The sequence below is a fragment of the Carettochelys insculpta genome, chromosome 27 (assembly GCF_033958435.1).
Source record: "Carettochelys insculpta isolate YL-2023 chromosome 27, ASM3395843v1, whole genome shotgun sequence".
Lineage (NCBI taxonomy): Eukaryota > Metazoa > Chordata > Testudines > Carettochelyidae > Carettochelys > Carettochelys insculpta.
Genome location: NC_134163.1, coordinates 13,054,596 through 13,067,240, shown reverse-complemented (window position 1 = coordinate 13,067,240; position 12,645 = coordinate 13,054,596). Strand labels below are relative to the sequence as shown.

General features: G+C 48.2%; 1 protein-coding gene across 1 annotated transcript in view; it reads right to left on the bottom strand.

Annotated features, from left to right (window-relative positions):
* Positions 1–10,376, bottom strand: part of EFNA2 (ephrin A2) — a 145,023-nt gene extending 134,647 nt beyond the window's left edge. The window contains exon 1 of the mRNA XM_074978501.1: positions 10,255–10,376. Coding sequence (XP_074834602.1) covers positions 10,255–10,376 — 122 coding nt within the window. The remainder of the gene's footprint in view (positions 1–10,254) is intronic.
* Between the last annotated feature and the right edge of the window lie 2,269 nt (positions 10,377–12,645).

The window sequence follows — 12,645 nt, the reverse complement described above, 5'->3', positions numbered from 1 at the left end:
CATGGGAGGATTTGGCCCGATATGGGCGGCTATTACGAGTGACTTATTATTACTACTATTCATTAATTTATATCACCAAAACGCCAAGGATCTCTACTGATGGACTTGACCAGGCCCCAGCTGGTGTTAGGCCAGGTATAATCTGTTGAGAACAGTGGTTCCTAACCTGAGGTATTGCCGGGGGTCCATGGAAAAAATAAAGATAAATAAAAATGATCATAGAAAATGAGTTTAAATAAATTGCAAAGTGACAATTCGTTAGTATTTTTAAATTAAATATCTTCCAATTATGTCATTAATCACTGTCCAAAAATCTATGTTGCGGTTTCCTTTTTTATTTAAGTGTATATAGCAGCTAGAATTGGCTTTGATGGGAAGTCCACGAATGATTTGGGGGGCGGGGTGACTGGGGGAGGCTGCAAATGGTTTGGGAGGTGCAACTGGGGGATCCATAAACAGTTAGGGGGTCATTGAGGGGTCCCAAGAATGGTTTGGGTGGACAGCTGGGGAGGGTCCACACTAGTGAAAAGGTTAGGAACCACTGGTCAACCATCCTAGACGGCTGCAAGAAAAATCGATTGTCTCAAAAAAAACCTCGATTGCGATAAGGTATCTGCAACACGACGACAGCTGGAACCGTTATCCGCCTTGCAGCAGACCTGGTGTGCCAGAATTGTTAAGGCAGGAAGCGACTGTTAGCAAGAACTAGCCTGAACTCGTGGGTAACCCCAAGCCAGCCGATCTCTCCCATGACTCCTGCGCAGGTTTCTGGGGCCCCTTTGCAGTGGAGATGTTATTAACAAAAAAACAACGTCCACTTCAAGGCAAAGGATGCGACTGATTGGAAAGCTGTTCCCCTGGGAGAGCAGGTGCTGAAGCATTCATACAGCATAGGAACCGGGGTAGTTTAATTGTCACTACTTTTCAGTCCCTGGAGGAGCATAAAATCAAACCCCTACTCTTTGATGATGAAAGGTCTGATCCTAGGGAGCTGCTGCATCCCCCTCTTTAACTTCAATGGGGAGTCTGACCAACCCCCCAGCCCCCCTGCATCCCTCTCGCGACCCCTGTGCTGCCATTGCTGGCAGCCTGGCACACTTTTATCCAGACACACGGTTTGCCCTCAACAGGCTCCCTTGAAAACAGGAAAAAAGAAAAAAGAAAAAAAAACCAATACACCCTTCCATTCCTGGAGCAAGGAGGCTCATTAAGAGCTAATTAGCCCTCCAACAATGGGAAGCTGTTTAGCAGCCGGCCTCCAGCAGCAACCACCACCAAAGGGGAGAGAGAAAGAAAGAAAGAAAGAAAGGAAGGAAGAAAGTCACTTTTAACGCCTGGTAATAAATGCTGATTAACTGTCTGGATGGAGCTGGGATGACTCAGACCAGAGGGATGCAGGCCAGGGGCAGCGCATGCAACTAATCTTAGCCGTTACTGTAACACAATTCCTCTTTCTTTCTTTTCTTCCTTCTTTCTTCCACCTGTCTTGCCTGTTAGGCTTTTTCCTTAAGATTTCCCACCCCCAGCCACCACAGCTGAGAGCGCTGCACCTGCCCTGTCTACCCGGCAGATTTTAAGAGGAGGCACAGCCTTTGGGAACAGACCTTTCCCAAATGCACTCTACCAGCAGCTGATGTGAATCACGACACCTGCTTAGAGAAGGACACTGATGTTAGAGGCACTCCACAAATTCATCTACTGAATAGCAGTGAGGTGGGAGAATTCTGCCGTCCCTCTCCTCCTGCTTTCCTACAATTGGACCTTGTCTCCTTAGCAGCATCTGTACAGGATCAGAAAAGCACACGCAGCAAGGGGCTTGAACACACAGGCCGAGCTATGCAACAGTGCCGTTATATTAAGAGTTGACATTTCAGGGCTCATCTCTCATCCCGTCACCCAAGGAGGCAGCAAAGGCTGCAGGCCAGCAGTGTTGGGGGGGGGGTTGGATTTTGTTGTTGTTTCTTTTTACAACAAGCCACAGGCACACGAGGCTGGTAGAGCTCAGGGCCTGGCATTGCAGCCACCACTTGGTCGGAACGTGAGACCCTCCAGAACATTAAAACATTCATCGGCGCAAAGGGTGAGAATGCACCAATGTGATCGCCGGCCCAAAGAGCCCTTGAATTCTGCCGCGGGGATCTGTCTCTAACACCCGCTTTGCGCCTGAGTCAAAAGAGGCAAATTTTCACCTTTGGAGACAAAGGACAGTTTTATGCAACGTGCTATTCCTACCGCTATAGACAGGTGCGTGGAAAAGTTTCGCCTATACAGCGGGATAGCAAGGTGTGCCTAGAAAGATGCATGGGAAAGAGTCTGAGGGGTTGGTGTGTTAGTCTGTAGCATCACAACAGCAAAAGTAGATCCACAGCACCTTAAAGACTAACAATTGTTGTTTTTTTAAGGTGCCGCAGGACTGGTGGTTTTTTTCCTGTATCGATATGCAGCTATCTACACTTGCTATCCATACTGCAGACAGCTAAAGACGTTTGTGTGCAGTACACTCGTGTGAGTGTATTATATCAACAGAGGGAAGTGTGTGCGCCTATAGATAAATGTGTATTTACTTTATATCAATGCGTATCGATTTGCACATGCATGCCTATGGACAGATTATATGGGTGTGTATTGCACAGAGATACATGCATCTGAGACAGAAAATACAGAAAGGGCAGGTTGAAAGCCGCCTCCCCCCCGTCTCAATTCAGAGTGGCTTTTCCCCCACTGTTCCCACTCCAGCTCCTTTGCCTATTGTTTTGCTCTTGCGCTCAGACCAGGCAAAGGGCTGAGAGGGTTTAACGTGCAGAGAGCATAGGTGAGCGGCGAACCTGCAAACTGTTTTGCTCCACCTCAAACCTCCAAGCTCCATCCTTCGATTAGGATTCTGTGCATAGCCAGCATCTGGCTACCAAATGTGCAACCAGTGGGGAATGTAATTGCAATCCCTAGAAAGAGAGAGAGAGAGAGAGAGAGACAGGTAGAGAGAGAAAATCTTGTCAGAGACATTGGACCTGTTTGTATCTGCTGTTTATTAGCCGTGCTTCTGCAGAGGTTGGTGAGTGAAGAATAGCTAACAGGGCTTAACGGGCTGGAAAGGAGGGAGATGGGGGTGGGGGCAGGGTTGCAAGCGAGCTTTGTATAAAAGGAAAATAAATGAAAACTAGAAAGCGCTAACTAAGGCAGCAGAATGCTGCATGCAGTGGGGGAAGCAGGGCAGCTGGCACGGTGGGGTCTTGCAACTCGAACCAGCGTTCCTGAAAAAGCCTTTCTGCCCGCACCCCACAAAAATTGGCTAGCCTGCTGCAGGACACTGCATTAATGGGGCATGGGGGTAACTATCAGCACTGTCAGGGATGCTGGGTCCCGTCTGAGCGTGCAGTGGGGACACTTTTCTTGGCAAAGTAGGTGCCAAAATCCCAGCACAATGACTGTAAAAATTTGTCTGGGGCAGGAGCTGGGGAAATTGGAGAGCTGAGCTGAAAAATCTCCCACCCCAGGATCCCACAGAAAGCACAGGTCCTGAAGATGAGGCCAGCTGGAAGTTGGATGCTGAATGCTCCCGGGCACCTCCCAGATGGTTGTGACTGCCCCCCCTTTAACCCCTGCCCCCATCATCTCTATCTGCCATCAAACTCTCCCCACCAACAAGGCTTTATGCTCCTTGCACCGGTACTCTTCTTAAAAAGGTGGCTTCAGCAGACCAGATTCATCCTCTCAGTCAGCAGATCCCGGTAATTACTTTGGTCCATCAGAGTTTAACCATTGCCATCTACACTGTGTATGAGCAAAACCATCTCATTCCCAGAATGTCTCAAGGAAGCTAAATTTCTCCCCCCGCGACCCCCCCAACACACACTTTCTCTCTCTAACTGCTGTGTATTGAACTCCCAGGGAAAGCACGAACCATGCCAGCAGCCCTGGAATACAAAGAGGCACCTTTTCCAGATGCCTTCAGTTGGCACGTTCCAGGTAGGAGATTCCACCATTTGTGGGGCAGTAACAAAGCATGTGCAAGAGAGGCGGGTTGGGGGATTTGTCCCCACTGAGGGACGGGGGAATGCGGATCAGCCTTTAAACCCATCCCTGTCTGGAAGGGAATCTCCCGCTCGCACCCAAACAGTAATATGGCTCCCCAATTCATCCCCAAGCAGCTCAACTCTTCCCCGGACCAGGCTCAGACATTCCCCAAAAAGCTCCTTCCCTCATAAGGTGTCACCGAGCATCACTATGAGGTTGGCCATCTGCTCCAGAGCCTCCCGCCACCCCAAACCACTGCTGAGCCATAGTTACCTCAGTACCCTTCGGTGAGGAAGGCTATTGGCCCAGCTTGTCAACTCCTGACTTGCACAACGTGGCGGGAGCAGAGACAAAAATCCCCAACGTGTTCACACAATAAAAATCAGAAAATAAACCTTCCTAGGCAAAGAAACGACTCGGCAGTTAAATGCCGGCCAGGGGTAAACGTTTGCACTTTTATGGGGGGAATGTCTGTCCTGTAAACAGAGAGGAAATATCGAATACGCTGCACTTATTTTTTCCTTCTCGCTCTCTCTCTATATATATATGGCTGCGTATGCAGGAACTGCATTTGCTGCAGGAAAGCTGTCATTCAGGAATTACTATAACTCGCCTATTACATAGTTGCAGGTAGAAGGTGGAATGGAGACAAATATTCAACGCTCCGTCCTCCCTCCGCCTTTGTCAAGGTTTTCCGTCGTGCACAGCACAGAGAAGGCTTGGTGGGGTTTATGGCTGTACGGCATCAGCGAGTCCTCTTGGAGTGAGGCTATTCCTTCCCACCTGCCACCCGTACCAGCTGCCGGAGTTCATAGATGTGAGGGCCAGTCGATGGATGTAACATGATCCAGTTAGTTGGAGGGCTGCTTTTGGCAAAGTTTCGATATCAGTGCGAGGCAATGGCAGGAGTCACATACAGGCCACGCTCTTCGCGCCGCCATCCGCTTTGCCGAGCCTTCTTTTTTAATTTGGCCTGAACTCTACCAACTGGATCACGAGCCCTCCAAAAAAAAAGTGTTTCCTGCACTCCACTGTCAAATGAATTAAAAATATACACCATATCTATGCCAGTGCTGTGTAAGAAAACCCCCATCGCTCAGAGCCTTTAAAACTCACCAATACGGCACTCGAAAATATTCAGCCCTGAGCCATCCTGCATTGGCCAAGCGATGCACTGCAGCTCCAAATTAGGCTCTTTTCCATCACTAGAAGTTCACACTCATGGTTTGCACGTTGGGGTTCGCGTGCAATCACAGAGTGACTCATGCAAAACAATGTGAAAGTGGCTCTTTTAGCTGTTACAGTCAACATGCATGTAACATAGTATTACGTGTATTGTTAGAGCTACAGGACCCATGGAGAGGACAGGAAACAGATATGCCCCTTTTTACAGAGCTGGACTGAGGTGTTTACTGTTTCATGGGAACAACTGGTACCTCCTTCTTCAAGCATATACAAAAGTATACACACGTGGGCACACAAATGCGTGAGTGTGTGTATATATATCTATATGTAGCTACATTTAGATATGACACATCTTACCACCAGATATTTCTATAGTGCCAAACATGAGACATTTAATAAAACATATCCAACCTTTCCCAAACACCTGGTTACAAGGTTCGTTTAAAAACATCTCTCTCAACCTACTGAGACTACTCATATTAAAACCAGGACAGAATGAGTAGACCAGAGTGTCTCCATTTACAATTCATTGTAAATTTGGCCACAATTATCAAGTGTGGAATTCCAACAACCTGGATGAATCCTGCGAACCGTGAGATTTCATATTGGTTTCTATGGTGCATAAATTATAGTTTAAAAAAAAAAGATAGGAAAAATACGTATTGCATAGCCACATGTGCGGGTTTCGAGGGTTCTGGGGTTTGCTTCTTCTCCTTTTTAAATATTTCTTATTTCGCTTTTATTAAACCAGAGGGAAAAGAACAGAAATCAAAACGGAAAACAGCAGACAAAAATAATTTTTAAAGGTCAAAGCAAACCTCTGCCACCTCGAGAAGTAAAGAAATAAACACACCACTTGTTGGTTTAAAAAAAACAAAAAACAAAACAAAGAAAATTCAACAGATATTTCTGCGTTTACGACATCTAAAAAACCTGCCCTAAATTTCCGGCACCCAGTCACCCAGAACGGAGACATACACACAGCGCACCACACTGCGGGACGTAACCGCATTAGGAAAATTCAGCACTTTTAACCAGCTCCAAATGCTGCCAACACAACTAGCTCAAAAGCACTGACCCTTTTTTTTCTTCTTTATTCCTTTCCTTAACACTTTTGTTCCCCCTTACCCTATTTTTTTCTTTGCAGATTTACCTTCCTTGCCAAACATCATTTCAAGCAGTAAATACCCCACTCCCTCCTATGTAAGGCCATCCTGAGGCTTGGACAGAGGTGCTGTGGCAATCAGAGTGGAATTTCAGGAAGCTGGGAGGAATAGTTCATGCATGAGCCTTAAAATAGAAGGTGAGCGTTATCACTGAGATAGGTACATCAAGGGAGGTGGGGTAAAGGACCATAAATTAATTTCAGCTTTTAGTGCTATTTTAACAGTCCGTGAGCACATCCTAGGAACAGAAACTGACCCAAAAGATCTGGCAATATTGCTCCCCCCCGCTTTCCCCCCCCCAGTTCAAATGACCTTGATCCTAAAGCTTGCTCAGCTACCTAATATACCTTAAAGCCACATCCACTCCGTCTGGCAAGGGCCCTCGCACATGTTTGGCATTTAACAGAACAAAAGAGCCAGGCTGTGGAAGCTGGGAAGGAACTGAAGCTGTAACCAAAAACTTAGTAAAGCGGGGGTGGGATCTCGCCTCTCCAACCCCCCGCAAAAATGCAAGAGCGATAATAAAATCCATATGCAACCAAATCGGCCCATAAAGAAGCCGTTACAGGGATGCATGCACAAAAGGATGGGATTCCCCAACTTTGGGGTTACTGTCTGAGCAATGCAGGCACGACACTGGAAGAAAGTGTACGTTTTAGGACCCTGTCTATCCTCCAAGAGAGAACATGAATGCTGGATAAATAAAGCTGGTAGGACGGTTCTTACCATCCTCCCAACCCTGTGTGAGTTGACTAGTCTATAGGTACCTATAGATACGCTATATATTAGCGATATGCTAGTGAAGCAGATGGACTTGCACCATAAACAGGCACAAGTTGCCGCATCAACCCACACTTCACACATCACGCTACGCTCGTTTGGACAGAGATTCTCATTGAAATACAGTAGGGAGCGCTAATAAAATGTAAAAATTTCACTGGAGATCAACTCTAGAATGAGGAGTCCATTCATTCTGTCAGGAAGAGAACTGGAACATAAAAAGTTCTCTATTAAAGGTTCCCCTTGGAGCTTTCCCACAGGAGGGTGGGGATATTCTCCAGCACCAGAACTGCAAAAGGTTTTCCCCTGTCAGCAGCTATATTTTGTCTATTTCACTACCTATCTGTCTATTTCACCATTCCAAAGGGGCACAGATCTTTACACAAGGATCAGCAGAGGTTCGTGTTTACATACGTTCACAGATTTAACGCTCTGCAGGTTCTGCAGATAGCGGAAAAATATGGTTTTTTTACCCAAATAAAAGAAAAACACAAGATCAAATGGAAAAGGCACCTGTAAACTGTCCAGTGAATAAAATGAGTCTCATTGGCCAAATGTACAAACTCATTCATAATTACATTCAGTTCCATATAATGAAGACTTTGCTGATTAGTGGAACTTTTTTTTTCTAATTGTAAAAAGTAAATATTCTACAGAACTGACCACAAATGTGTCCATTTTGCACAGTTTTGGGAAGGTGGAGGGGGGATTCCTTATAGTCAGTCACTTGAGTCATGAGAGGGGAACAATGATTTCATCTTGATTTAAAACTCAAATTATTTTGTTTTCACACACACAAAAAATAGACCGATAAGAACTATAACAAAGCTGAAGCTTTGTTTGCTTTAAATCAACCTTTGAAAGAGCAGAATTAAATGCAAAGAAAGGCACATTAAAGGAATCCAACATAACCAATATATTTCTTCAACTGCAACCAAAAGAAAGGAAAAAAATACTTTTTTTTTTCCTCCTTTACAATATTTGGGAAATCGTATTTCTCAGTTCAGTTCACAACACATGCAATCACCATGTTGTGGTGTATTTATTAGTCACTGGTAGACTGCATAATATTTTACAAAAGCCATTCTGAGCCTCTCAACACAGATAACCCATTTTCTAGGCTCACCACTGAAGCAGCCATGGGAGTGTATTTTAAATAATCATGTGGCAATAATTGGCAGCGCAAGATGCTGTTTGTTATATATTTTGGGGTCTTGCTGTATGTGTCTAGGGTTCCGCAGTATATATTTGCCACAGTTAAGATTTCTTTTATAGTCTACCTGGAAGGTTCAGTCTGTTACATGATGAGAACTTCCCATGGAAGGGAAAACTTTTATTGACCCAAAGTTCTCTACCAAGGAGTATGGAAGAGCTTAAATAACTCACAACTGAAATTGGACAAAATTACGAAGCACACACAGCCCTGGGCTGCAGAGATCTGTGTATGGTCCATCGGATAGAGCCGGGCTATCTTATTGGGCTTAATATGAATCTGTAAAGGTAATATGGCCTTTATTGGGTCTGACTCCCAGAGGAATGGAAATCCTTACTATTGAAAAATGCACAAGAATCTGCATCCCTCCTCCACCTCAAGTAATAACAAAATTACTTGTCCACACAGACCTCATCTTTATATGGACTGCAGCTCTGCGAGGGAGCTTTTGGTAAACTTTAAAAAAGGCCACTGAGCAAAAGATTCCTGCCTGAGCCTTACTTACCTGCCTCCGATATACACCTGAACCAGCAGGCAGTAATCAAAGAACAAGAAACAACTGTCGTCGAAGGGAGAGTGTTTAATTCAACAAGAAGAGAGTTCCTAAGCATCGTGTAATTGATTTTACAGTCAGCAGTGGTTTTGAAAACTGCTATAATTTGTTCACCTTGGCTAAGCAGACTCACAACTTCCCAGAATTGGCTTCTGGGTGAACGGCTATTTGGTGCCAGCACTGTGCCTGCCAAAAATGCAGAGCTGTAAAAATAATATCTATATCTATTGGGTTTGCATCAGTTTTGCTTCAATAAAGACTTAAAAGTTGAAAAGGGAAACTCTCACAAAGGCCCTTAAACTGGCAGCAGAGAATAAAATAACATATCATGGCTGCTTCCCCCATTTCTCCCAATTAAGTATGAGACTTACTGGTAGCTGCAGTCTCTGGTATTTAAAAAAGCCTATTATTCGCTACAAATGGATATTGCCCAGATTTTAGTTTTTGGGGGGGAAGGGGTGCATCCAATATTTTTATTACTAAAACATACTGATTCCTTGAGACTTGCAAATTCCTACGCAAGTGAAGCACTTTGTTGGTGCTTACCAAATAAAATAGCTAGCCTAGACCAAACCTATGTCTACATACCCATGAATGCCTGGGTTCTGCCACTCCCTGACTCACAACAGAGGAGTAAAGTGGCACGATTCATTATTTAGGAATGTTTTGCTTCGCAACAAGTCAGCAATTATTTAAAAAAAAACAAACAAAAACCACAGTCACAAGACAAATAAATGCCTACAGATTGTTACAACTCCCCAGGTAGGCGTCTATTTCACTTCTTCAGGAAATCAGTCCTGGGCTGAGCTGAAAAGTTGATGGTAACTTCCACCTCAAATAATCCTGCCAGAATCCTGCACTTTTTGCTCCTACTACGTGAACAAGCAGAAAAACCCAGGCAGGGTCTGACTTCCACCTTCTTGCCTCAGACTGACTCAGCTCGAGTGGGTCAGTAAGTTTGCCTTGAGTCCTGCCACTGGGCTTTTTAAAGGAGAGCGGGGGAAGGAAATCCAGAGAGATGTGCGTGTGTATTATACTGTATATACACACAGGGCGAGAGAGAGAGTGATCGCTAGCAGCAAGATCTGCCCTGCTGCAGCCTTCCTTCATCCCTGGAGAATAAAAGACCCTCTTGTCCCAGCCAACACACCCACCCCATGTACAACAGCGAAATAATTATGTGAGCCAGATTCTCTCCCCCTACCACCACCCCAGCCCCCTCCCCACCAGCCCAGCTCTCTCCTCACCAGGGCTGCAGAGCAACATAGGGATGCTGGCTCTTTGCTGCTGCCCTGGGCTTGCACAGGAGGAGGAAGGGCGGGTTTGGCGCTTATCCATCTTACCTGGGGTTGCTCTTGTTCCAATAAACAGCATAACGATCCGAGATAACTTTCCCACTGTCATCCGTCCAGACGCAAACCCCGACCAGGGCCACCAGCAGCACGGCCAGCTCCGAATGCACCATGGTATTTTAGCTTCCTTTCTTCCTTCTTTTCTCCCTCTCCCTCCTCCCCGCCCTCCGATTGCTCTGCAAGGCTTCGCTTTACCAAGAATGCAACCGGTTCATTTATTCCCAGAGCCTCTGGCTGCCCTTTCTCCCCATGCAACTCAACACTCCTGCTGCAATCAGCGCCGGGGAGCCCCCTTTGCAGGCATGGCTCGGCAGCATGCGCTGCTCCTCGGGGGTGCAGAAAGCAGCTCCTTGTTGCACTCGGATGCAAAAGTCTTGCCAGTCTTCCGGAAGATGTGACTGTATTGGTGGAGGTGGGGCTGCGGGAGGTGGGGGGGGGGGGTGTTTGGGTTTAAATAATCCAGGGGGGGTGAAAGTCCGGGCGCGGGGAGGAGGCGGCGGGGGGGTGGGGAGGATTCAGCGGTAACTTTCTCCCTTCTCCGGGTTCTCGTGCATTCGCTCTGCACCAGCCCAGCCCCCGGGTTTGCAAACTCTCGGGGAGGTGTCTCCCGCAGGAGTGGAAGGGCTGAGCGCAGGCGAGCCGCCGCCGCCGGCGGAGTCAAGCGACAGGTTGCAGAGGGTTCCCCCGACCCTGGCTCGGCAGCCGCCCCCCCCCCGGCGGGGACACACCCCGTTTCCCCCGAGGAGCGGAGGACACAAAGACGGTTGCGGGGGGGGGTGTTTCCTTTCAGCGCCTCAGCAAGGCCACGGCCCCCCCCCCCAACAGGAGCTCAGCGCTTTCCCGGGGGGAGCCTTTCTCCTCCCCCCCCCCCCCGCCTCCAAAAGCAGCGCGAGCCCCGAAGTTGGACCAAGTTGTGCTTTGCAAACGCGCCTTGGTGCGGGGGCTCCCGCACACGTGGGGCAGCAGAGCCTGGGAGGATGGGGGGAGCAGGCGCCCTGCCCGCCGCCACCGCCGCCCGGGAAGCCAAGCGCCGGGGGGAGGGGGCTGCCCCAGGCCTCCCCCCCGCTCCGTGGGTTTTAATGCGACTGCAGCAGGCGCGGCCGCTCCCACGCGGGGCAAAGTTGCGGGGCGGCGGCGCGAACTCGTGGCCCCCCCGGCCGCGCTGCCCCTCGCGGTCACCCGCACCCCCCCCCTCCGCCCCGCTCGCAGAGGCGGGGCCCCGGGCTCAAGGCTGGTTGGCCGGCGCCGGGCTCGGCCCCACCTCTGCAGGGGGCGAGGGGGGGGTTCTTCGTCGGGGCTGCCCCGACTGTGGGGGGGGGGGGCCGGCTCGTTCCCGGCCCGGGGTGGTGGGGGGCGTTACAAACCGGAGCGCCAGGGAGGGGGCAGCCGGCACGGAGCGGGGGGGGGGTCCCACGCTCGTCACTAGTGGGGACCCCAGTCACCCCCCCAGCCGTTCACAGACCCCCCACAGCAGCCCCCAGACTATTCAGACCCCCATCGCCCCCCGCAACCGTAACCCCTCCAGTCACCCCCAAACCATTCAGACCCCCAACGCCCCCCAAAAACTCTTCAGACCCCCATCACCCCCAACCATTCACAAACCCCCCAAACCATTTGCAGACCCCCATCAAAGCCCATTCCAGCCACTACATACACTTTAATAAAGGAAAAAGGAAACCACAACAGCGATTTTTGAGATTACTCGTGATTGGAAGAGATTTAATTTAGTAATAACACTGGAGTGTCACTTTGCAATTTAGTGAAATCTTATTTTCTAGAATCATTTTTAGTTATCTTTTTTTTTTCTTTGCATGGACCCCAGCAATGCCCTTACAGACTCTGGGTTGGGAACCCCTGACACAGAGGGATAGAGAAATTAGATACACCACACTGCTGCTTTTATACAGCGTTTTTGATCCCTGGATCCTAGATGACAAAATCAAATTGTAATCTACTGTATATTTGAGAGCTTTTGTCCCTCTGTCCATTTGTTCACAAACTGCCCCGAGCACTAAGAGCTGGGACCACCAAATTTGATGTATAGCTTCCTCTGATCAGAACTCAAAGCAAAGGTGTCCAAAGTGGGGGGCAGGCCTCATGGGGGGGTGAAATTTAGTAAGGGAGGGCACAGCATGATTGGCTGCTGGGAGTCGGGCTCATCCATCTCATTAACAATGCTGAACTCTGTTGCTGTTTTTATGCCTGTGTATTCACATTTACATACCAATTAATAAAGTTTTTATAATGTAAGGTTGGGGGTGGGGTTGTGCCAGGAAAATGGGATGTGCCTGGAATGGGATTGCTCCTCATAAAACCATACAGAAAAAAGACAATCACCAGGCAGGTGACAGAGGCTGGCTGGGGGCACCCCTCTCCTGGCCC